This window comes from Corapipo altera, unplaced genomic scaffold (genome assembly GCF_003945725.1).
Source record: "Corapipo altera isolate COAL_440 unplaced genomic scaffold, ASM394572v1 45, whole genome shotgun sequence".
Taxonomy (NCBI): domain Eukaryota; kingdom Metazoa; phylum Chordata; class Aves; order Passeriformes; family Pipridae; genus Corapipo; species Corapipo altera.
Genome location: NW_020884877.1, coordinates 11,017,605 through 11,042,344, shown reverse-complemented (window position 1 = coordinate 11,042,344; position 24,740 = coordinate 11,017,605). Strand labels below are relative to the sequence as shown.

At 35.3% G+C, this 24,740-nt stretch overlaps 1 protein-coding gene across 4 annotated transcripts in view; it reads right to left on the bottom strand.

The window, feature by feature from the left end:
• Positions 1-310: 310 nt before the first annotated feature.
• The window catches only part of SESTD1 (SEC14 and spectrin domain containing 1), a 51,561-nt gene continuing 27,131 nt past the window's right edge, over positions 311-24,740 (bottom strand). For 3 of the 4 annotated variants that reach the window (XM_027636737.1, XM_027636738.1, XM_027636739.1), the window contains 13 exons: positions 24,243-24,356; positions 21,977-22,074; positions 21,567-21,622; positions 18,887-19,098; positions 15,097-15,219; positions 11,573-11,767; positions 10,844-10,958; positions 9,577-9,736; positions 6,893-6,974; positions 6,443-6,565; positions 5,454-5,645; positions 3,516-3,637; positions 311-1,053 (listed from right to left, as the gene is read on the bottom strand). In XM_027636737.1, coding sequence (XP_027492538.1) covers positions 924-1,053; positions 3,516-3,637; positions 5,454-5,645; positions 6,443-6,565; positions 6,893-6,974; positions 9,577-9,736; positions 10,844-10,958; positions 11,573-11,767; positions 15,097-15,219; positions 18,887-19,098; positions 21,567-21,622; positions 21,977-22,074; positions 24,243-24,356 — 1,722 coding nt within the window. In that variant the 3' untranslated portion in view covers positions 311-923. The remainder of the gene's footprint in view (positions 1,054-3,515; positions 3,638-5,453; positions 5,646-6,442; positions 6,566-6,892; positions 6,975-9,576; positions 9,737-10,843; positions 10,959-11,572; positions 11,768-15,096; positions 15,220-18,886; positions 19,099-21,566; positions 21,623-21,976; positions 22,075-24,242; positions 24,357-24,740) is intronic. The other variant, XM_027636740.1, reaches the window with a different exon arrangement.

Here is a 24,740-nt window from a genome sequence, read left to right as displayed (position 1 = left end):
CATTCAAAGGGAAATAAAACACTTCGAAATAAAGCACAGGAGATGTATGCCAGTCTTACACGGGAACAAAACTATTATTAATATAACACTGACTTAAGCAAATACTATCTTACTTTTGTGCAAGTACTGCTATCAGAAAGGAAAAAAAATAGCATGAACTCTTGCCCCTATTAATAATAGTTCAAGAGCAGTTCCCTTATTTCTACAGTGTATTAGAGTATTTAATATGAAAAATTATACAAACTTTGTAAATATACTGGGGGAGTAATGATTTTTACTACCATTTATCACAGACCAGAACAAATTTATATTAGATTTTAAAAAGATGATTTTTATTAAGCACAAACAGCTTTTAATACATTATCAATACAAATAGGAAAACATCTCTTTAATGGATTTGATATATCAAAGATTTGATGGGCAGGTTGCATACTGGCACAATAAAAATGACTTTTTTTTAAGTATTTAAAATTAAAATTACAGAGTTACCACTGCCTACGCTGCAGGAACTTACCTACAGTCTAGAATTACTACATCACCTGGGCATGGGGGAAGCAAAGAACTAGAATGTCATAATATGGAACTTCTAACACTTTAATTAGCACCACTCAAAGCTTGCATCAGCTGTCTAACTAAGAAGCAGCTGACAGGTCAGGTAAAGCTTTACAGCAAATTTCAGTGCAAAGTTTACAGTTCCTTTTCATAAGATACTTGGAGTCTATGGTTTCATAGCATGTTAAATAATTATGGCTTGATAGATGTACAGTATTAAGATGCTGAGAACATTTACTTCAAAAAAAAGATGAGACTTGTAACGGCTGTGAAATGCATTTTAATATATTATGCCAAATTCTGTAATATGCAAACAACATGCTGGATTACAAACTTAAGTCCTATTATGAATTCATAGACAAGGGTCAGTATTAGCTCTCTGGGGTAGTGGCTTCTGGTTGTCTCAGCTGCTGCTTTTTCAGGCTAACTAGCTTCATCTTCTCTCTAATGTGTTCTGCTGCAGAAGCCATGTCACTGGGGCTCCCAAAGTACTGCTCAGACCTAAAAAAAACCACAAACCACAAAAAGTTTTTAGCGAAAAATATGACATATGAATATACCTGTGAATGGCACTAGAAAACACAAAACAGACAAGAAAAATAGCCATTTTTTTCCTCTTGCAATTTAAAAGCCAACTTTAAAGGGCTTTGGAGACTCAGCAATGAGACTTCACATCAAGTCATTGACTTGATGAATTTATTACAAATACTCAATGAGCCTTTTATACCCAAAAGATACTCTCAAAAGAAGGTTGAGAGTGGTGAGACGGGAACAGGTGGCCCAGAGAAGCCGTGGATGCCCCATTCCCAGAAGTGTTCCAGGCAAAATTGGATGGGGCTCTGAGCAACCTGGTCTGGAGGAATGTGTCCCTGCACATAGCAGGGGTTTGGAACTGGGTAATCTTTAATGCCCCTTCCAACCCAAACCATTCTGTTATTTGAACAGCAGGGCACTATTCTGTATGTGCAACTAGATACTTCACTATTTTTTACTTCCCTTCTCTGGCTATTCCCCAAGTCAGTCTAACAATTTTGCATACTGTGACAATCTATGAAATCTGTCTGTACATGAATTCTGAGGCTATAAAATTGCTGCACTATTGAAGGACTCTTCAAATGTTAAGTCAGCCACATGCTGTCAAATTATGCCATCTACCTCTCAAACTGAAAGAACTGTGGAATTCAAATACAACAAAGAATAGCTGAAATGTTAGGGAAACAACTAACCAAGCTGTCAGCAAAGGGAGGATTTGAACAGAATATGTGTTTCAGAAGAAGAGGTATCAAAGCTGATACCTTACAGCTGGTACAGAAGCTGTAAACTTTGGAAATGGTAGTATGACAAAGAACTTTCAGTCAGATGTAAGTTGCTTCAGAGAGGTGTAAGTGGACAGAAAAGTTAAGACTTGTTGACTAGGGAACTCCAAAGTCAGACTGCACAACTGCACATGGGATCACAGTATGGGGAGATGTTCTTCCTGACACAGATTAGAAGCAAGAGCAGCACAGGGAACAGTGACCTGAACTTCCAAAAAGATACTGATAAAAGTCAGAAGAAGTGAACAGGCTGATGAAAACGCCCTCGAGTATTTTATGACATTTTTCATGTTCCTAAATTTATTAAACTATTTGTAATAATGAGTGAAACCTTTGCAAATTGTTTGTTAAATGCTTCAAAAATAGACTCCTTAGGAATGATGAGCAGAGGATCCTGAGATGTAGGAGAGCTAAGATACCATTTTTGAGAAGGTGCTGAAATGACAGAGGGATCAGAAATAATATTCAGGATTCAATCAGACAGCTAAAATACAGGTGTGTGTATATATACCTATAGCCATAGGAGCTTTGCATTAGGACTCTAAGTGTGGCAAATGCCTTGTTTGTTTTTACTTTAATAGTCTATCTGCAAATTACATGAATTTTAAGAATAAATAAGAGTTGCTACATTTATCAGGTCCCTAAAATCTGCTATTCAGAAGTTCAACAAACTCTTCTTGGTCTGATTTTGGGTTGGTTTTGTTTGTTTTTCTTCATCGCTATAAAATCCTCCACTATTTTCAAACATTAAAAGGGCAGTAAAAATCACTACTAGTTCAGGCCTGAGTCCATCTTCAGGGTTAGCACTCCTTACTGAAGGAAACTACACTGCAGAAGAAATATGGTATTTTGGAAATAATATGACAATAAATTTCCATGACCAGTTTCCTGCAGATTAACTTCAGGTAACCCATAATGTGGTTGCCTAATACTATCTCATAAGGTTTCAGCCTCTAATTCAAAACAGTGATTTCAAACCTCTTTCATTGTGGTGCGAGATCCTACACACCCAGAGATTCATTCTATGGCTTGGTAATACTCAGGTAGAAGTTAACTACAAGCTCAGCATAACAATGGACACATCTGTTTCATTAAACACAGAGAACTGAGTTTTATTATGGCTGAGATTCCAAATTCAATTTGCTTTTGTAGCTCAAGACAACCACCAGTTTTAAACTAGTATGAATAGCTCTTAAGGGAAGTACTGTTTTGTTTACTGATTGAATCAAATGTAAATTTGCCTTCAATATACTGGCTTAAGACTTAAGATAGACAGAATTGCAAATAAATAAATCAAAATACCATAATTCTCATCTGGTATCTTTTTTTCAGGGAGAAGAGATTGGAACTGGTCATTCTTCTGTTACTTCTACATACTGTGCTGGTGCAAAGACTGCACAAACCTAATAATCATTTAGTGTGAAAAGGTCACTACTTTTAAAAGGCAGCACACTAATAATCATTAAAAATTCTTTCCCATCTTTTTATAGAAAGCAGGCAGGTCCAATCTCCAGCTTTCCAAAGACAACACACGCCTGCTTTTTCAATTTCAGCAATGAGACTTCAGGATTCTTCCATATATGAGTCTATTATGAAAGTTCACCAAAAACATTATTCAAAAGGCATTAGAAAAAACATTCTGCATACCCGTCAGGATAAACTACAGGCACTGTTAGTCTGTCCAACAGTGATTTCCCAACCGCTTCAATTTCATCAAATTGCTCCATTTCATTAAAAGCTTCAGGCTGATCTGGACATTCCTGCAAAATCTGTTTAAAATAAAAGTAAGAAAATACAGAATAAAGTAAACAAGGGATAGTATGTAGTTTTTTAAGTTCCATTAACCGGCAGAGTGAATGCTTTTTCAGCATCTTCACTATCACATTTACATGAGGTTAACTGACATATTCATATAATTCAAGAAAAGAAAATATTGATTAAGTTACATTAAGACGATAGTTCAGGGCTACCACTGCTGTGTATTAGAATGTCTCATTATTTCTGAGAGGAACAAAAAGTCTTGCTGGACAATATTCCAGCCACGGATATAAAATGCATAAAAATCATAACCTACATCATTAAATATACCAGACAGTCATATAAAGTGGAAAAAAACATAGTTAATGAAGAGCCCCTTACAAGACATTTCAAAACTAAAATCCTCATCTGGCACAGAATAGGTGGGACTTAAAGAGTCTGAACACAAATCCTTCCGGACGAGATTGTGACCCAATACTAGTACTTAGTACTGTATTTTCTTCCATTTCTCCCTTTGCCATTTCTTACTTTTTTCCAAAACAACATGGATATTAACAGTCTATTTTCCACACAGACTCAGTAATATGTCCCAGTAGTGCTAGGAGAATTATGTTTTTGAACATGGTTGGTTTTTTTCAGCCATCCATTTACTTTTCTTTAAATTTATGACTGCCTAAAACCAGCAATTAACTACTGCAATAATGAAAGAATGCTCATAATATAGATTGAGAGAATCTACTCTTTTAGGAGTTTATGAACCACTGAAATCTAATTTGGTATCAGGTAAAACTTTTTTTAGCTGTCTCTGACAGCACAGATGATATATTTCTGCTTTTGTGAACGTCCAACAACTCCCAATGCCTGTAAAGTCAAAGTATCTTCCATTCATACAAATAAGAAATTAATAAAACCAAGGAGCATATGAATCAACTTGGAATCCATGCTCTCCTTTAATGACAGAATGAATTTATTTTACCATGTGTAAAGTTGGCTTTATTTGCAGTTACATGCAATTTTACTGTCAATATTCGAGATACATACTCTAAACTCCTTTTCTATAATGTATTCCTTCACAGAAAGAACAGTTTCTGGACAAAAAAGGCCCTACCTCTCATGACATACATTAGTGGATGTTGTCTCAAATTCAAGCATTTGAAAACTCTCTACATTTTCCCCCTTCAGCAAACTGTTACTGAGTAACAACTATTCCTCAGCCTCCTCTGTGGCTTCTCCCATCATATGACTGGACACAGCAGTGAAACGTTGGGTTACAGGACTTTGAAAGTCATACCAAGGTAGAGGTGTGTTCAAAAGGAAGAAAGCACAGTTCAAACCCCTCCAGGTGCAAAATACAAGACGTAGAAACTAACTGGCAAGAGTTGCCCTCATTTACACTGTGTGTGAAAAGGATACTGCATTCAAAATGCACACAGCTTGAAGGGCAATGCACCTTTAACTCTCCAAAGAACTTAAAGGACCTGACAACTTTGTATTATGGAAATCAAGAAGTGTTTCTGGTTTTTAAGAATAATGGTCTCAAAGACACAAAGAAATGCTTTATGATTAATATCAGAGTTCCCCTTTGAAGAGGGCTGCTGTTCTCTTTTTGTTAAGCAGGTCCCACACCAATATAGGTATGTGAACAACAATGGTATGAAGTACCTGAAATTAACAGTTAGAAAAGTATGCTTGAATTCGTTGCTGCTTTTTTCTTTAATACAATATTTAGATAGGGTAAAAAATACACACTGACAACTTCACTTTCCTTAAATTTCATTTGCTTAAATTTGGGTAAGAAATTTTTCTTCTTAAAAACACAACACTCACCTTTTCAGCACTTGAATGAAATGCAACAGCTGTTTCCAGCCGGTGTACTCTTTCTTCAGAAGTCACTGTAAACTGTTTCCACACTCTGTTCAGTCTTGGAAGTGTGTCCCCTGAGGACCTTGAAGTGCACCGCAAGGACTGGCATAGAACAACAGTCGCCTGCAGTAACTGCCTCCCATAATCATAAGTACTCTAAAAATTGGAGAGGATGGGAAAGAAAGTGCAGGTAAAAACTCTGCACTTAACAGCAGCTAAATAAAGCAACAGCAGTCAAGTTTATGAAAGCTCTGTCTGCAATTTAGGTCCACAAAGTATATTGAACTAACCTGGTCTACTAGAAAACGCTGACAAAGTATGAATGAAATTGTGATGACCAAAGACTGCTTTTACTCTGATTAAAAATAAAATATCCCCTGTTGTCTAGTGTTCACACTGGCAAAAGAACAGAGCTTCCTGAAAAATTCAAATAACTGTTTGGATTTTACACAGGACATTTGATACCTATTGCCAAGATGACTGTTTTACTGGTTTCCTGTCATCGTCAGCTTTTATTCATCAGTTCCAGTGTAATAGGTGCAATTAGAAAACATCACATCTGTTAATTAACAAGTTCAAATTAGATCTTCCTACAAGCAGTCAATAAAAATGAAAAAATACCTGAAAAAGGCTCAGCTTATCAAAAGTAATTTTAAAGACGTTTGAAATATGTCTTTCACAAAAGTCAATCAATTTTGCTTGGTCTTTTGCATTGCCTATGTGAAGATTAACTGAGGTACTAAACTTGCAGCATTGATAGAGCTGCAAAATCTCATTAGGCCTACCACCAATTTCAGCAATCACAATTTTTTCATTAAAGCATTGAGGCAAACCACTAAGACCAGTAACAGGTGTATAATAATTGTCCATACAGATATCAATTCTATTTAGGAGATTATCTGAAACTGTACAGACCCCAGATTGCTAAAAAAAAAAAACAAAACTCATTTCACCTGTGCAACATCAACAAATTTTCGATGTTTCTCCAGTAAAACTTTTGTTTCTTGAGCATCATCTCCCAGTCGGATGTGTGTCTTCAGCAGAGCATCCAACAGTTCACTTAACCATTCTACTGCCTTAAAAACAACAGTCAAAGGAATAAAAACCAATAAATTAAAAAGAAATTAGTCCAGAAGGGTGAGGTAACTTCAGTGCTAGTATATGCTTTTGATACACTAAAAGTTAAATCAGCTATCACAAACTGGTAGATCGTGCATGCAATTACCAAATACTCTGTTTGCAGACATTGCTATAGCCTTTATTTTCACTGACATATTCCCTAAATAAAACTATATTTGAAAGTTACAAAAAAACCCAAAAACCTGTGAAATCATCAGCCCCCATAAATTAAACCAGTGAACTACAAAGACCAGAATGATGAAATTCTGTAGGCACTTTCCTACCTGAGCAGCATCCTCTTCACACTTAAATAACTGTACCATCTGAAGCATCTTCAGACGCCGCACATCCACCATATCCTCACACCTTAAACAACAGCACAGAAAGACTCACCAACAGATGTATAGCAGACACAATACACTCTGAATTTGACAATGTTTTTAGTGAGAAACACTAAGATGTAAGTGCCCATGGAAAGGTGACTAAAGCATTTTTGTGATGCTTAGCTTGGCCAAAATATATAATACCTCACACAACAATAAGAAATATGCAATAAATAGAACAGAGCACTACAAGTCACTGAAGTCATGATCCTCAAGATTCCTGATATGGCTAAGCTGCAGGCAGGAACACCAGCCATAACTACAAGATCTTGCAGCAGTCATTGCACTGGTAAGATCTGCCACATGTGGCTGAGACAGACTTTATCCTACTGAAATTCAGATTAAAGTTGCCTTCACCCTGGCATAATTCTGAATTGTACTGTTTGCTGGGGGAAAGGTTTTCTTGATTAATATGATGAAGACTGTTTAAAAGATAACACATTTTTTCCATTTTTATTTTTAGCTTACTAAAGATGGTAATATCTTGCAACATCCTTTGCTACACTTGTCAAGAAGCATTTAAAAAAATCTAATTCATATAAAAACTAATCCTGACTATCTAACTAATCCTAACTATCGTATTCTGAATTGAGCATATTTTGTAGTTCTTTCTCCAGTTAGAATTCAAAAAAAGTATTGAAAGTTTTTCTCTTTCCATATTGAGAGCTAAGTTAATACATTTAGCACAATACTTTCCACTTCTATTTCAGAGGTCTACTAAATAGACAGTACAATTCACTCCTGTCCAGTGCAAATGGAATTACTAATGTCAACAACAGTCAGTTTTATAAGCAAACGCAAAAGACTGTATGCACAATTTTTTCCAAACTAATTGCAAACATAAACACTTCCAAAGAACAGTTTGTTAACATGCTTCATTTTGTTACACATCCTGTAATGCTTACAGAAAGGAAATGTGTTGCTCTAATAATGCAGGGCAACAGTTTATGGGTTCCAAAAGCATAACTAAGGCAGCAAAATCCCCCTGGAAGTGAACGTTATAATATATGTATATATAAATAACAAGAAACGTGCAACAGAATCTGTAAAAAAAAAAATAAAGTATTGTAAAAATTACTATTAAAAGCTACTGAGATACTAGTCCTATTGTACTTTTTTCCTCTCATACAGGCTAAAGAACCTTGTTCAATCACTCACCATCTGAAAGCTGCTTCCTACCTTTGTCTGGAAATTTTATTGACATTTTAGTTCTCTAATTGATTTCCCACAATTCTATATCCCTTATGAGAATAGGAACCAGAACTGTGTAACACTTAAAACAGAAATGGACTATCAATCTACACAGTGACGCAATGACATTTTTCTTTTAGTTTTCTATTCCTTTCCTAAGAATCCTTAGAGTTCTACTTGCTTCTTACAGTATGATTGAACACTAAAGCAATTTCCACAAAAGTCTTCTAGTGTTTACTCTTGAGTTCACAGATGGTCCATTCCTATGTACATAGTCTTCCCTTCTCCCATGTACATTTCTTTTCTCAGTACTGAATCCCAACTGCCATTTTATTGCACAGTGACACGTCCTCTACAGCTTTTTGCAGTTGGCCCTCTAAACACAAGTGCTGATCAAGTAAATAGGATTCAGAGGACATACTTAAAACAATATTTTCTCTAGGCACTACCAAAACACATGGTTTCTTACACTAAGCTCCCTAAGAAAATAATTTATGAGTTGTATAATTAATCTGCAAAATGAGGAATTTGATGCTCATTTAGACCTCATTTAGTCCCCTAGAGGCCTGTTTTTGTTCAGCCAAGGCCCTCAAACATCAGGCACTTTCTGTGGACAGCATTACATTGTCTCAGGGGTTCCTGCAGTAACACTGGCAATGCCACCTAATTCTTTCACACTGTTGAGTAGAAAAAAAAGGCAGTACTACAGACAATCAAGTTCTACTACATCTTTAAGAAAAAATAATCAATGAAATTTTGGAGGAAGAGGACGATGGCATAATCCATCCTTTTTGCAAAGTCATCTCTAGTATTTCTCTCTACTGCAACTTAATCCCCCACTTTATCATTTTCTAAAACTCATAAAAACCAGCATTTTGAAAACTGAACTCTGTGCCTCCATTTTGTATGCTGTCCTACCCAACATGATCTCATATGTCTTCCTATCTTCAGGAATGAAAATATCATGCTCAAAAGACAGAGGCTGTAAAAATGACGATAAACAAATCTGTGCATTATTAATACATAATATTACAGCTATCATCACTAGTGTAGTCTTATACTTCCATCTCAAACTGCTAACATATAAAACATACCTCTTGCCTCATTTTCATAATTACATATAAAAGGAGTGTATAATTCTTGAGCATTTACAAGTATAGGAAAGCATTCAAATACTCAGTAGCAAAATACAAAAAGTGCTTGGTGTTAGGAATATGCTACAACAGATTAGGCAAGGAAGCTTCTGTCCCATTTAAATATACTACAAATATAAATTACAGTTGTACTGCATCCCTTAACCAAAGATAAAACAGTCTCTTTAAAACAAACAAAATTATATATAAAGTTACCTATCAACACAAAAAAATCTTAATGACTAGAACTACTGTTCTTACCTTTGTTTTCTAAGTTGCATATCTTCCATTACTCCTTGGATATGGTCCACATTTTCTTTGTTTTCAATGGTCACATCTTTTCCATAGGCCCATGATGCCTGATTAGATATCTGATCAAGAAGACTTTGACCTTTCTCACGCAAACCTTGCAAGCCTAAGTCTAACAAAACAAAAAGAAAAAAACCAGTCAATGGTCACTCTCATATTTTTCCCCCCCCCTCAATGGAGAGAGATAAAATGCAACAGAATCTGAGATGGAAGACTGAAAAGTGAAAAGGGCATTACTATCTGTCTTTTACTGCCCTTTCCAACTCAAGTTTAAGTGAGCATTTGTCTATACTAACAAAGAACTAAGGCTTTGCTATTTTATGACCTAGCAGATAACAATAAAAGCTGACAGCAAGTCAGCTTTTCAGCATATAAATACCTAATTAATGTCTTTCATCCACACAGTTGTATAATACGTAAAATATTTATCACAGCTAAGCAGCTGTAGCCTAAATGTTCTTCCACTGCTGACAGAAGTTACATCTGATATGGTTGATACACTTTTCTACACTGAGATTTGCCAACCCTTAAAATCTGCTGTTACATCTAATTTTTGGCAGCTCTACTATCTGTTTTCCTAAAGGAGTATCTCATTTATGCAGCAAACTGTTATATTCCAATCATTACTACTACCAGATATGATTTTGCTTCAAAGCTTGTTCTCCTACTACTCAATGAAGAACATGATCATTGCAGATCTCTCCAACTGAAATATTCAATTCCATATGCTTGACAGTGTAACAACATTCAATGTGCCATTTATTAACATACACTGAGTGTTTTGTAGTACTTTTGAATGTATAAGAATTCTAAAACTGAGTGGATAAAAATCATCAAGGGGTCAGTTCTGGAGACAAAAAGGTCATCTAAGCACTATAATATCAAGACACTAAGGATGATTAATGGGGGAAAAAAGTTTGTTTGAAGACAAAATGCATGACAGCAGCATATAACAAATATATTTATTAGATATTAAATATTTAGAAGAAAATTAGTTTCAGATCATTTTACCAGACAGAACTACTACACAGCAGAACTACTATATCATACTAAAAGTAGTTCAGTGAAGCATTATGCAGCCAGGAGAGACAGATTTTTTCCTCCCCAGCTTTTTTTGGTGATTTTTTTTTTTTAAAGAGAGTAGTGAGATTACTGCTTTTTCTCCTGTAATGTGCTCACTAGAATGTGTGCATCTGAAACAAAGAAATATTTTACTTACCAACACTTTTCAATTTCTCTTCCAATAGTTTTAAAGTTTGTTGAATTGATGCTCCATCTGCTGGTGCTACATCCACACACAACATTCCTAGTAAACCATCCAATTGCTGAGACAACTAAAATGAAGAACAAAACAAATGCTAATATTTAAAAAGAAGTTTGAGCTTCAGATGACTGGGTCTGCAATCTCCTAAATGTTCAGAAATTTCTCGTTTTAGAAATCTCTCTTTTCAGCTATAAGAAAATGAAAGCCAAGATGAAAGATAAAGGAGCCATCTGGTTGTAGAATTCCAAGGGCATGCATCCCTCGATAGTGGGAGAGTGGAAAGCCAAAACTCTACTTTCTTTTTTAAGACAAGTACATGAACGGAGTATGCCATTTTAAAAACAGAGACTATGAAAAATACACCAAATTCCAGTTCAATTAATGCATGTACCTCTAATAAAAAAACAACGAGAGGGGAAAAAGCAACTTTTCAACTAGTAACACTTTTATTTAAAATATTATTGAAATGTAAGACATAACATAAAGTACTTCCCTTCTAAAAAAGGGGGAATGGATTTTCTCAGCATTTCAATTATAATAAATGATAACTTACGGCATTTTCCAAGTGACATTTTATTTCCTCTCACCTCCCTAAATTTTTTCCCAATGTATTCAACTTTTACAATGCTAAGGCAATAATATATTGATAGGTGAGTCCATGAAAAACGAAACAGAAAAACTTACATCCTGGGCAACACTGTGGAATTCAAGTGCTGCTTGTAATAGATTCTGCCTGAATTCCAGCTGACTGGCCTGCCGGTAACACACATCACTCAGCTGTTGCTGCAATGCTTTCAATTCCACAAGGTCCTCCTCATCCCCTGCATTTAGAAGAGCTGCTATTTGCTGATTAAGCTCAACATAAACAGCAAACCACTCCTAGAAACACAAGAGAATGAAACATTAGAAGTACCAAATATAATTTTATTTATTATAAATGGCATATATACAACTGCAAACTAATAAATAATCATATTGAAAAAGGAGCTCATTACAGGTTATACTGTTATATAATACGAGATATCACAGAAGAAGAAGAAACATCCCCAGTTTCAAATCAACTCAAAAAAAGTGCTTAATTCATTTTAATGTATGCATTATAAAAAAACTGGCACAGAAATATGGGAAGATTACAAGGCATGGCTATTGATCTCAGCACAAACTTCCAAAACAAAAGAGGAATTCCACCATTTTTAAACAAATTGCTAAAGCTTAAATGTCTGGTCTACTGAGACAAAAGATCTTTTCCCAAGTGATCACCTATTACAAAAAGTTGTTGACAGGGCTATTTAGGTGTTACTTTCAGTGACAGGATTGAATGCAGCAGTAATTTCCCTAAAAGGTTTAGAAAAAAATACTACTGTTGACAAAGTGAAAGTAATCTCTATTTTCTGAATAAAAGAATGTCCATGTACAAAAACTTCAAAATGATCTTGTTTCTTATTTAAAGAGAGTTTTATACTACTCAATTCAAAATGTGCAGTTTTTAACATGCTTTGATTACTGAATACATATATAGGAGTCAGTTATGGGTTAGGGTGGTATATTTGCAGAAGAGAATAGTTCAAATATTTAACAATTCTGGGAGATTTAAAAACAACTTGATACATCAAGATCACATTCACATCATGTGTGGCTGAGATGCTGGTAAAGCAAAACATGTTTGCTCAACATCTCTTATTTTGGCCTACAGTAAAGTGACCTTCAAATGCCCTAGTGCAATGCATTTCTAGTGCTATGGAACAGCACCATCTATTGGCCTACAAAATCTGATCTAATTTGTATCCTCCTTGTCATGCTCCTATTGGGATGTTTGGAATTTTGCAAATTACGCCTTCAGTTTTTGCATCATTTATCTACAAAGCATGAAAAACAGAGTACAAATACCCATATTCTGAATTTATTTTCCTTTTACCCAAAGCTATCTGCTCGCAGGAAGGAACAGAGTGTGAAAAGAGCAAGGAGGGGGAGAAAAAAAAAGGTAATGAAAAAGTTAAATTAGCAATCAGCCAAAAATTTAAGAGCAGAATAAATCTCTCATCTGCCCCAAAAGAGGAAACTAAGATGACATAATGTGAAAACATATTCCATTGTCACACACATACTATAGATATATAGATTCAATACAGTCAGTTTACACAACATAAGTCTTTCACATTCAACATACAAATCCAGGCTACTGAGTGTAACAAGTCAACTATAATATGAGAAGTCAAAAAAATTATAGATTAATATTTTTTATATATAGATTAATGTTATTTAGCTTTATATTTTATTTTATATATTTTATATTATATATATATTCTTTAAGGTTTTATTTTTAGCATTAAAATAAGTAAAAGAATTGCAGTAATTGATTTGAGCAAGCTATCAGTGAAATTCAGAGACCAGCAAACCATGTACAAAAATTATGCTTTTTATCCTTTCCATGGGAGAAAGTTAGGCACAACAGTATGTGACAGCTCAAAACCATGGAGAAAAGACCAACACTTGCTCAAAAACAGCAGTTCTAATATATTGCTAACAAACCTCAAAAAACTCACTTAACTACACCTCCCCCCCCCCAAACCAAACAAAATAAAAAAACACCCTATGGAAATGATTTTTTTTCACTTTAGAGTAAGTTGAAGTGAAAAAGCCTATCTTCAAGACAAATCACACAGTTTTTCCAAGTATCTGCAAAGTACTATATTCAACGATAAAGGTGATGAAAGAAAGCAAGCATACAAACTGTCAATTCAGTTATTAGGAGAGGAAAAAAAAGGAAAACAATGAGAGAACATTTACACTCAGCTATTACGAAATGTTTAAAAATCAAAGAAAAGGGTAAAGCACATTTTTCCAGTGCTGCTGGGGAAAAAATGGTTTTAATCTCCAAACAGGCATCTAAATTTAAGGTAGCACAGTGGTCTCCCAATTATTTCTTTTCGAATTAAATAAAATATATTTTTTCCGATTTATTCCTGCAAACTCTGCCAGCATCTGAGAACTAAGCTGTGTTCCACGTTGCCAGTGCTTTAGTGATCAGCACACTGTAGGCCAACCTGCAAACTTCAGTGGGATTTCAAGGACTCCAGGTAAAGAACCTGGAAAACCACTTGGGTATCTCTGTTATAGATACCCAAGTGAAAAAAAAGTATGTTCAATCTTGGTTTTTAGTTGCAGTTTGTAGTGCCAATATGACTAAAAGATACTGACATTTATTTTTGTCAATTAAGTAGGCAAGAGATTTTGGGTTTTTTCTTTCCAATTAGGATTTTAACTGCAAGATGTTTTATACTTCAGAAGCTACTGGTTTTCAGAGTAGAACACTGCTTGAAGAGCTTAAAGGAACAATACAGAGGAGATGGGATTTACCTGATGGAACACAGACATCTACAGTATGCACTGCTGCATCAAGCAAGGAAACCATACTCAGTAGAGATGGAGTCAATAGAACGAGTGTAATCTAGGGCACAGTGTTTCTCAGACTAAAGGTTTGGGTTTGGTTTTTTCTAAATTACATCAGAAAAATTATAACTCAGTGACTATTTTCTTTGCCATGACTAAAGGGAACTTAAGAAAAGTGGACATAATTGTCAATGTCTACATCAAGAGAAGTCAGAAAAGAGGAATGGTACTGTGAGCAACACTCCCTTTGGGAGCACTGAATATTTGTAACCAATTAATCATCTGATGCAGAGACAAAATTCTACTGAACCTTAGGAAGTATTCAAAATAGAAGCAAAGACATCAAGTCAGTATAGATACAAAACAGCATCTTCAAGATTTCAATATGAACATAAAGTATATCTGACATCATGATCAATGCAAGTACTAAGCCAGTTTCAGCTACTGGTAAACGTAGTCTAAAAAAGACAAAATTATTAAGTTATTCATCTGAGAAGTACAGGATTTCTCAGACATTTTGGTAGAGAGGAAAAAGTAAATTTATTCATCCTGCTCAACATGAAAATTTAAGAACTGCTGTAACATACTAAACCCAAGAAAAATCAGAAATAGAAATTAACATTTTTCTACAATGGAAAAGAAAATAAATAATACACAAATAGAATGACCACATTAAGTTCTTAAACTGCTCAGATAATTTCCTCTGTAACCCATAACATTGTGTACTGAGCAAAGTTCCTAGATCCTCATAACCAAAATATACTGTTCATAACTGCATGAATTATTTTAATACTTGAAAAGGGTATGGGAAATCTCACACTGTGCTGACTCTCAATCTCTTCATGTTTCTGTTGCAAAGCCTGTGAAGCTCTAATGGAATCACCTATTCCCCACTGGGTTCTTAGCTGTTCTGATCCAGGTCCTTCGAGCCAATTGACTACCTGTCAATAAGATAAAGATGACAAAAATAAATTAGCAAATCAATTATGTGAAAACTGATATAAACAGAATTTTTTAATATAAGCACAAACAAAAAAAAGTATATGTTTATAAGAAAAACAGATATTTTTTAGATCTCTGGAAGTCTTATTGTAGAATCCATCTGCATCCTCAAAAGTTTTACGTAGAAACTACTTTTCATTAACCTTAGCCTTCAGCTCCATGAAAACAGTGGCAACTAGGACAAGATTTTTTCATATACACACTTCTCATTTCATATCTCTGTCAATAAAAGAGCTCAAAACACCATTTACATGAAAATGGACCTCTTGTGTTCAAACAAGATTTTTTTTACCCAAGTGATTACAATGCACAGCTGTATTCGACCTCACACCTGAGAGCTTTCTCCTTATTTTGCTGAATATATTAACAGTCAAGTACACAACATATACTTATTCCAAAATTAAATTTATACACAAACTTAGTATTTTATATATTTATGTCTTTCAGTTTGCTCTATTCAAATAACAGAAACCTGTTACAGAGCTTTAGTGGCCACAACTCATGGAATCTGTCTTTGCAAGGTCACAGCAATACGACTCTGGACTACAGTATTGGATTTCTTTTATCATTATTTTGAAACTATTTCGTTTGATGTAAATGTTATTCAGAATAAAACAGTATCTCAAATTTTGGGCTCCTTACACGCATTTGAATAATCAGATATCTATGGAAAAATTTCATGATAATTTTTTAAATATCTGGAAAATAGAGACAGCTGCAATGAAACCTAGTGCAGAAGTCACTGTTAGATTCCTCCAGTAAGGAAGTGCAGGAATACCTCCACATTCTGAACCTTAATAAAAAGGCATAGGAAGTCGGCTTCCTCCCCTCAATGTGACTTTTGTTTAAACATGGATGACAAAACAGCTTCACACAGATTTTCAGGAAATACAATACAATACACAATGTAACCCCATAAACATGAAGACAAATGAAACAGGGACTAATCAGACCATTTTTCTAGTGCTGTTAAAGTACAGTGCAACAGTAAATCAAGAATGATCATCATTATTACAGTCACTCAATTCACCCCATTTTTCACTCATTATGTAACTGTCTTGCCATTGCCCTTTTCTGCCCACCCCCCTGCCTGCCCCCTTTCAGAGCATATTTTTTTTGCTCCAAAGACATCCTGAGCTTTCCTCACTTTAATCATTTCTAGGACAAATTAAGACTACAGTTCTAGGATAATTTTGTTTAAAGAGAAACTTCCTGTTGTGCTCAGCACCTCTGCACAGCTGCTGCTGGTTAAATATGGAACTGACCTAGAAGTGAAGGCACTCAGATGTCCCCCTGTAAGGTCAGTGTGGCCTGGAAAACTTGCATATGCAAGTGACAGTTCTCATGCAAGTCTGAAACAGTGTGCAAGGCTCCTGCTTAGCAGCGCCCTCTGTGACCAAGACCACCTCCCCGTTTCAAGTTTTCAGCAACTACTGCATTGCCTCTGCAACTTTAGCTTAGCACACGGCCATTCTTGTGACAGATGCTTGAACTGAGCAGAGAAGAGTTGCTATGGGACATGCAGAAAGTGATGTAATTTTTCATAAAATACATTTTTAAATGGTTAATGACTAGGCTCCTGCAAGGTCTCACATTAATTTTAATTAATTAAGGTTAGAAAAATAGTAACTAACACCTCTGCCTAAGGAGGGACAAAGCTAGAATTTATCATAACATGCAAAGTTGCTCCCAAGCAGTGTTTAGAAAAACTGTTCATCAGAAAACATCTGCAAATCACTGTCGTCTTTACACTGCAGAATGAAAGACAAAGGAAAGGGAAACAAAACTATTGAACAGAAGTAAGGTAATTAAAAAGAGAGGGTAGCATAGTGAAGGCACAAGGGAAGAGAGGCGGTTATTGATAAGTGATAAGAGGCTTTGAGACAGGAGTAAGAACTAAGCAGGTCACAGCAGGCAGAAGCAGCAAATAGTGAAAATGAAACAGGAACACGAAAGCAAGCCATGAGTGGTAGCAATACAAGATGCTATACAAAGAATGAAATAGGATGTAACTATAAAGAAAGCTAACAGAAAATCAAAACACTAAAGAAAAAAATAACAGCAACACCAGGGAAAAACTCTCTCTCTGTACACCCATTCTAACTGAAAATACTGCAAGCATGTTATATGGCAGCTTCTGTTTGTTTTGTCAAAATAAATTTCGTGGCATTTTGCCTCTACTGGTTTCCTCCAGTACATCATTAGCTCCTTACTTTTCATCTTTAACTCCTTCTGTTGCCTGATTTTCTCGCGTAAACCAAAAGGAAACTAAATAATTTCTAGATTTAGTAAGTTTTTCCCAAATATTTATATGCCACTTAGAAAGCTTTTAAATGCACTTTATAAAACTCATTAGTTTTCCTGTGTACTGAGACTCAGTTCCCCTGCCATGTAACACCCGTAGTATACACAGAGCAAACAGTAAGTATTTCTACTACAAATATTGCAAAATGAGGCTGTCATGATAAACAAGTCTATTTAAATGCATTAATGTCAGTTTGCCAAAATATGTTATAAATCAATCATCACAATTTTAACACAGCAAAAAAAAAAATCTCACCTGATTATACGCACGGCTATGCCGATATGTTCTATATAGGACTATTTTAATCTCTTTCATTTTTATTATTTCCAGCTCAGCACACCAGCAGATGGCATTTGCTTTTTAAATTTTTTTTATAATGATCTGAATTACTACAAAATGAACATTATCTCCTCAGTAGATTTGTATTTTCACTGCTAGCTAACACAAAATTAACTAGGTTTTATTTCTACCCATATCTGAACTGCTGTGAAGTGGAAGTACTTGACTTGCACTCCTCATGCCTTAGAAATGCCAGTGTTGGAAGGTCAAAAGCAATATCTATTCCATTAGATTTTGCATATTCAAACTACACAGAATCTTAAAAATACATAAATCTAATTTCAAGTGATAAATACAGGAGGAACAAATTAATTCCATTTCCTTGATTTTCTCTAGTGAGAGTCTGCTGAGATGATGTTGAAAGTGCTAATTACATGCCTGTTTCCTAAGGACCAAACCAATTCATTATGACCTTTAACACAGAATTGATTAGGAAGTTTATATTCATTCTTGTGAGGGTATCCTTGAAATACAGAGAGTATAAGCACTTTAACTTAGGTTCAACTACAAAGTATTAGACAAAATAAGGAATAAATAACAGCTTATGTTCAGTAACAGGAACTTGAAATGACATAGGCAGGGGAAGGTTTTCAACTCTCAAGCAAAATTACAGTCACACATGTAATGTTCCTCTCTTTGTCAACAGGTCAACCATTTGCCACTCCAACAATGCAGCCACACAGCGCCACAGCATGCACCAAAAGGACAACATGAAGGTTCTTCAGCACAATGGCAAGAGAGCATATTTAAAATAACCTCCCCATATGACAACAGCCTTGAGAAAGTCACTGTGGTAGCGTAGCCACAGTGTAAAGCACTGAGTAAAACTAGCACACTAACATTTGAGGAGTAAAGGGAGGCACTAAGGGCTCACCTCTAATTTTTAGTTTCACAGGAGACACAGTCTGTGACTCGAGCTCAAACCTCCGCCTCACAGTATTCAAGAACAACTCCAAGCTTACCTGCATTACCTTCTGCTGAATCTCCTCCAGCTGTGTGCGCTTGCTTCGTTGTCTACAAACTTCTTGGTAGCGGGTATATTGCTCTCTGAGTGAGTCTAACAGCTTCATGACCTGTGGCTGAGCAAGCAGCTCATCATCCATTGGAGACCAAGAGACCCCTCCATCTGAACCATTGAACCGACGCTGTTGTAACTCAGATAGCAACTCATGACCTTTAAGAACACACGTAATGATGTGGTTAATTTAGATTCAAATCCACCCCTCCCCAAAATTAGTAGTAAGCATGCCTGCTTGTAAACCATCCAACAGTGCATTTTTGCAGCTAATGATCTTTCATGCATTGGGCACATTTAATGATATGATTTTCATGCAGAACTCTGGTCACAGTTTGTGGGGCTGTATCAGTCATAAAGTAGAAGAAAATAAAGGTGTTATATTTTAGATATATAAAAGAGATACTGTGAATAACATGCAAATTGACAATAGCATTGATTAATGTAAAGAAACAATTGCAAGCACATTCCGGAATCTTAAACAACTCTAAGTATTCTGATTCTTCAAAATGGTGAGTAGCATCTGAAGTATTTCTCTCAAACAATTTATTTTCTTATATTAAATGAATGCTCTAGAAGCACTGAAAAACTGACCATATAATTTCTCTGTTGTCTTTCAGGATTTTTATAGCAAGTACAACACTTGCATAGAAAGTGTGGAGCTGAATACTATTTTTTTTTCAATATTTTGCTCTTACTTCTCTCACCTTTTTCTTTGTGGTCTTAAGCACCATATCAGGATACAGGCTCTCTACACTGTAATGACTTTGATATATGCAAAAATAGTATATTTTGACTATTTAATCCTCTACTTAAACTGTTATTGTTAAGTTATGTTAAAGTTTTCAGGATGTAAACACCATACTACCAGTAAACCCAGACCATCAGTTTGTTCCTCAAGAGCTCAGTGAACAAGTTAAAATAAATCAGCGTTTGGTCACTATAGGTATGTTGGTGTGAAAGTGAAAGTGTGCCAATTCAAGATCATCAGTTCTGCAGGTCTTAAAATGGTAACATGCCAGTTCACTAAAAGAAAAAATTACCACTTGAGTAATTGTAATACCTCAAGGAAAATGCAGAAGCATAAGACTCTAAATTCAACTGGTATTATTTAGACAATCAAAATGCCAAGGGCTTTGGAGATTGCAGCAAACAAGTTTAAATTACTCAGCATATATTACTGTGACATGAAAATGTTTTAAGAATTCAAATACATTTTGCCATACTATAGAAACAAACATCTTGGATTTCATCCTTTATAATACTACACAGATCGCTGCAGAGCAAACAGACTTAAAGGCTTTTACAAGATATTACAGTTCTATTGGGATAATTTTGAAATTGTATTGTTTCAGAAGTAAAGGATTACCATTTTTCAAGGTAAAAACGTTTTTTTAAACTAAATTCTTATCAAATTCTAAGAACTATATATGTGGATTTGGAACTTGTGAAAGGAACAGTACTTGTAATTATGGAAAGCAGAAGCCTTTTATCTAAATCCTCAGTTTGTTCGTATTTATCCTTAGGAGATCAAAATGTTTAACTGGGGAGGGTTGAATTTTTCCCTCTCCCCCCCCCTCAAGATTTCAATACAGTGACTCTAACAGGGAAAGCTTGCCTCTTAGGAACTTCCATGATTTAATGGAAGTTATGAAACTTAGTAGCTAAAAAAAAATTCATTATGCCATAATTAAGAAAACAGAGAAAGCATATAAACTAATGGGCTCAGGAGCCATCTGCTTACACAAAATTGAAGTGTTGTTTTGTCCAAAAACCTTACCATTAGACAAGGACACACAATTAGGCTCAAATCCAGTGACAGTGTCTACAGACAGTTCATATTTTAAAGAACTTCAAAGACCAGAGTAAGAAACTACAGTTTCACCTTTTAAGTCAAAACAATATTATCCCACTTTTAATAAATTTTTCATAGAGGGGGCAACATAAAGCCAGTAGTTCTCTAGGACAAATGCTACATGTGATCCACACATTAGTTTATAGGAGGCTATAAGGTAAGAATTCATTCAGACTCTGATCACCACCTTAACTTTATGCTTTCTTATTCCAAAAAGGCACTGATTTAAAAACAAATTTCTAGTCTAAATCGAGTCTATTATACTTCATTGGCAATAGGAAATTCACCCTAAAACCAACATTTAATGCTGAATGAAGAGTCTAAGCAGCAAAGAGTCAGTATGCTGACTGTATGCTTCACTTTTCTGGCAGATGATCAGCTCAGAACTAGACTGATGTAGATTGTTAGAATTGTGCAGGAAAATGCAATCTGTACTGTAACCATTTGGTGGCTACTGAGACAGACTCATTCTATAAGGCAAACATATTGACATCATCTAGACACAAAGCATTCTCAAAATTAAACATTAGTTATGGTAATATTGTAAAGATGTTAGTAGGATTGTAAAAATATGTATTTAAAAAGACACATTTCGACTTCTTCCATTTTTTAGCATCACCTTTTTTTAACCCAAAGACTACATTAAAGGATAAGCTTGTCACATTGTGAAGACGGCCAAGATAATTATTGTGCCCTCTGTGCTTTCGTTTGGGGCTTAAAATGAATTATGTCTCTTTACTGACCAACATTCTAGTATTTTGACTTACTATACCTGTCTGCAGTACCGTCTCAGGATCAACTGATGGAAGGAAGTTCAAATCTATTGATCTTGAAAAAAAGTAACAAACAAATTATTAAAATCTGTATTACAATAGCACTAAAAACTTCAACTAAGGCTAGAATTACCTGATGGTCTTAAGAGATCAAGTTTCCTCCCTCACTCAGTGAAGTCCTCACTTTTTCAACTCATTGAATCAAAACAAAAGTGAAGCTGCATGTACTCAATAGTTAAATGAGCATCCATCTACACAAAGACTCATGTATCTTGTTGTCTACATTATAAATGTTTAGAATTTCCTTACGCATTTCAAAATATTTAAGGCATATAATATTTTCCATACTTGGATTTCAAATGAAATTTTATAATCCAAAAGCATTGATTTCAAAAAGTGAATCACACACCTCTCTCTCTCTTGTTGAGTTCCTTTATCACTTCCGTTGTTAATTAGAGCAAGTTCATCCAGTAAAGATGTTGATTCTTTCGTGAACTTTTCAAATACCTAAGTAAGAGGTAGGTATTAATTTAAGAAAATTTTAAGTGGTTGTATTGAAGGCATCAGTGCAAATTTATGCACTAGTTCTGTAAGTATACTTCAATCCTTACACAGTGTAATTATTTCCTGACATTCAGATGGTAGGTTAGAAACCTAGTTTTGTTAAGGGAACAACTAAGAGCACTAAGATTCCTTAGGGAGATAGTGAATATAACAAAGGTGGACTGAATTCTAAATATTGAAAAAAAATGAGATTTCTGCAAAGCCTGTAAGTTTTTATGGACATATTTATTCTACATCTTCATTTAATCCTTTAAGAATCAAGGCATATTACACAAACGTCTGACAGCTCACTTGAATGGATTAAAATTTTGTGAAGACTTCAGCTTCTAATCACTATTGAAATGGACTATATTGTAATGAATAAGTAAAGTAAAAGAAAAATGTATCATATTACATAGAAATATTATACAGAAAGAAATACCCTCATCAGTTCCTTTGAACACAGGGGCTTCTCATTTCAGATAAGAAGGCCTGTACAGTCAGACACTGGGTACTGTTCAGATAATTCCTATGTGCCTGACTTCTGAGGGTCGGTTTCAGTTTTGCTTTTTAACAAAACTGAGCATGATTGGGTGCCTTAAGTGACAAGCACAATAACTTCCATGTCATTTTGGTGTTATTAAATTAATAATCAATAGCTTGCCAGTGAACTTTCCTTAACTTATCTAGGACTACTTAAAATTTCAGGAAAACCAAAAAGGATCTGAGATGGACAAGTCTTAAAAGCCAATTTATAAGAGTAGTTTATAAAATACAAGCTAAATTCATTTGCTAAAAAAGAGAAAAAAATCCATAGCATGAACATGTATAAACAGTTGTAAACTATTTTTCAGCTAGTACCTTAAACAACCTTTCTGCCCACTTGTCTAGTTTCAGAATTCAGGAGTTGCAAGGATGAGACTCTTCATTAATATACAAAACAAGTGAAATAAGCCAAGAGAGGAGAGACAGGAGAAAGACATTTTCAGTTGTAGTCTGAACGAAACAGAAAGCAAAAGTCCCAGAGAGAGTGGAAGTACTGTTCTTACAAATTTTATAAGTGCAGGAATAGCTGAGTAGAAGCCAGATTTGTGCATATCAGACCAAAATAAAGGAGAGTGACATTAGATTTCCCTTCCTTCCCCTGTGTCCAGGTGCTCCCAATTTCAAGCAGCGAAACAAACTGCCTTGCCCTAATCCACACACACATAAAGCCCATGCAAAGGCCAGTAGAAAAAAAACACACGGTAGACGATGCTTTCTCTGCCTTGGGTGAGAACACCCAATTCACTAAGATTCACCAAAACAGAAACAAAAGTGGTGAAAGTCCTCAGACTCCATGAAGGGGGGAGTACTGCTGTGAGATTGGCTGCAAGGTATGTTTGAAGGCTTTAGGTAGTTGTAGTTGGAATACACAGTGGCGTATTCCTTGTCCAGGATATCACCTGGAGATCCCAGATGAAGACACACATTTTAAGAACAGATTGCATGGGAAAGGAACACACTGTTTCGTTGGAAATTAAATATTGTTTTGAAAATTCTATTTAAGTAACTGAAAAGCAAGTATCCATGAAAAAAGAGTTTAAAAATATTCTGGAGAGCTATGTGCACCAACAGTTGCTTACACAATTTGTGTTATTAATGATTTAAGGGTGTAGTTGCTCATAGACATTTACTGCACCTCTATGTACTGGGGAAGCTGCACTGACAGAGGTTTTGGTGTAGGACAGTTTAAAACCTAGCTCTTAGTCCACAGGAGCCAAGAACTATGAGATAACCTTGGAGGATACAGAGACTCCAAGTATTTTCTCCTTGTTTTGGTCTTCTCCTACAGCAGGCAAACAATTTCCCTTTGCAGCAACTATACCATACAGTCAGGCTCTTCTAGAGTTAGTTTAAGAGAGCTTCATTAAGGAACTTGTTGGTTCAACAAATTGATTACATTAGCTTTATCACCCCTTGATGACCAGTGTTAGTTATCACAAGACTATTCATGTTAATGAACTGCACTACTACACATATGCCAATTTCTTACACACTTAGTAGTTCCTACACAAATAAAAATTTCATGGCTCAAGAATGAGCCATTAAAAAAACCCCAAATAACAAACCCCAAAACCCAGATAACTAACCAGCCTCTTATTCAACCAGTCCATGTGATCATAGGTGAGAGTTCCTCCAAAGTCTTCTGTTAGTTGGCATGGTTCTATATATCGTGTCAGCTTGTTAGCCGATACTAAAATAACCTGCAACAATAAAATAGGTAACTTGTAAGTAATGCTTATATTTTCCTTAAGTATCTGAGAAGTTGGGTTAAGTATGTCTAGCGATACTGAGCAGATCTTTCTGTGATTCAGAGAAAGTGACCAAAATTTTTACTGTTAAACGCTTAAATGAAATATGGCTGGTTGCAGTTAACTTGGGCCTAACTCACAGGTAATTCTCATAGGCAGTGTATATCTCATGCATAATCCTGTAAGAGCATCATCTCTACCACCTTGTCTATTTACAATAGGAAAAAGAAATGTGTTTCCTGGATATCTGTTTTTCTGGTGGGAACTAATGCTTCATGATTACGTCATACACCATTTTTTAGTGAATATAGTAGCAGGCTATCATACCGCAAAGCA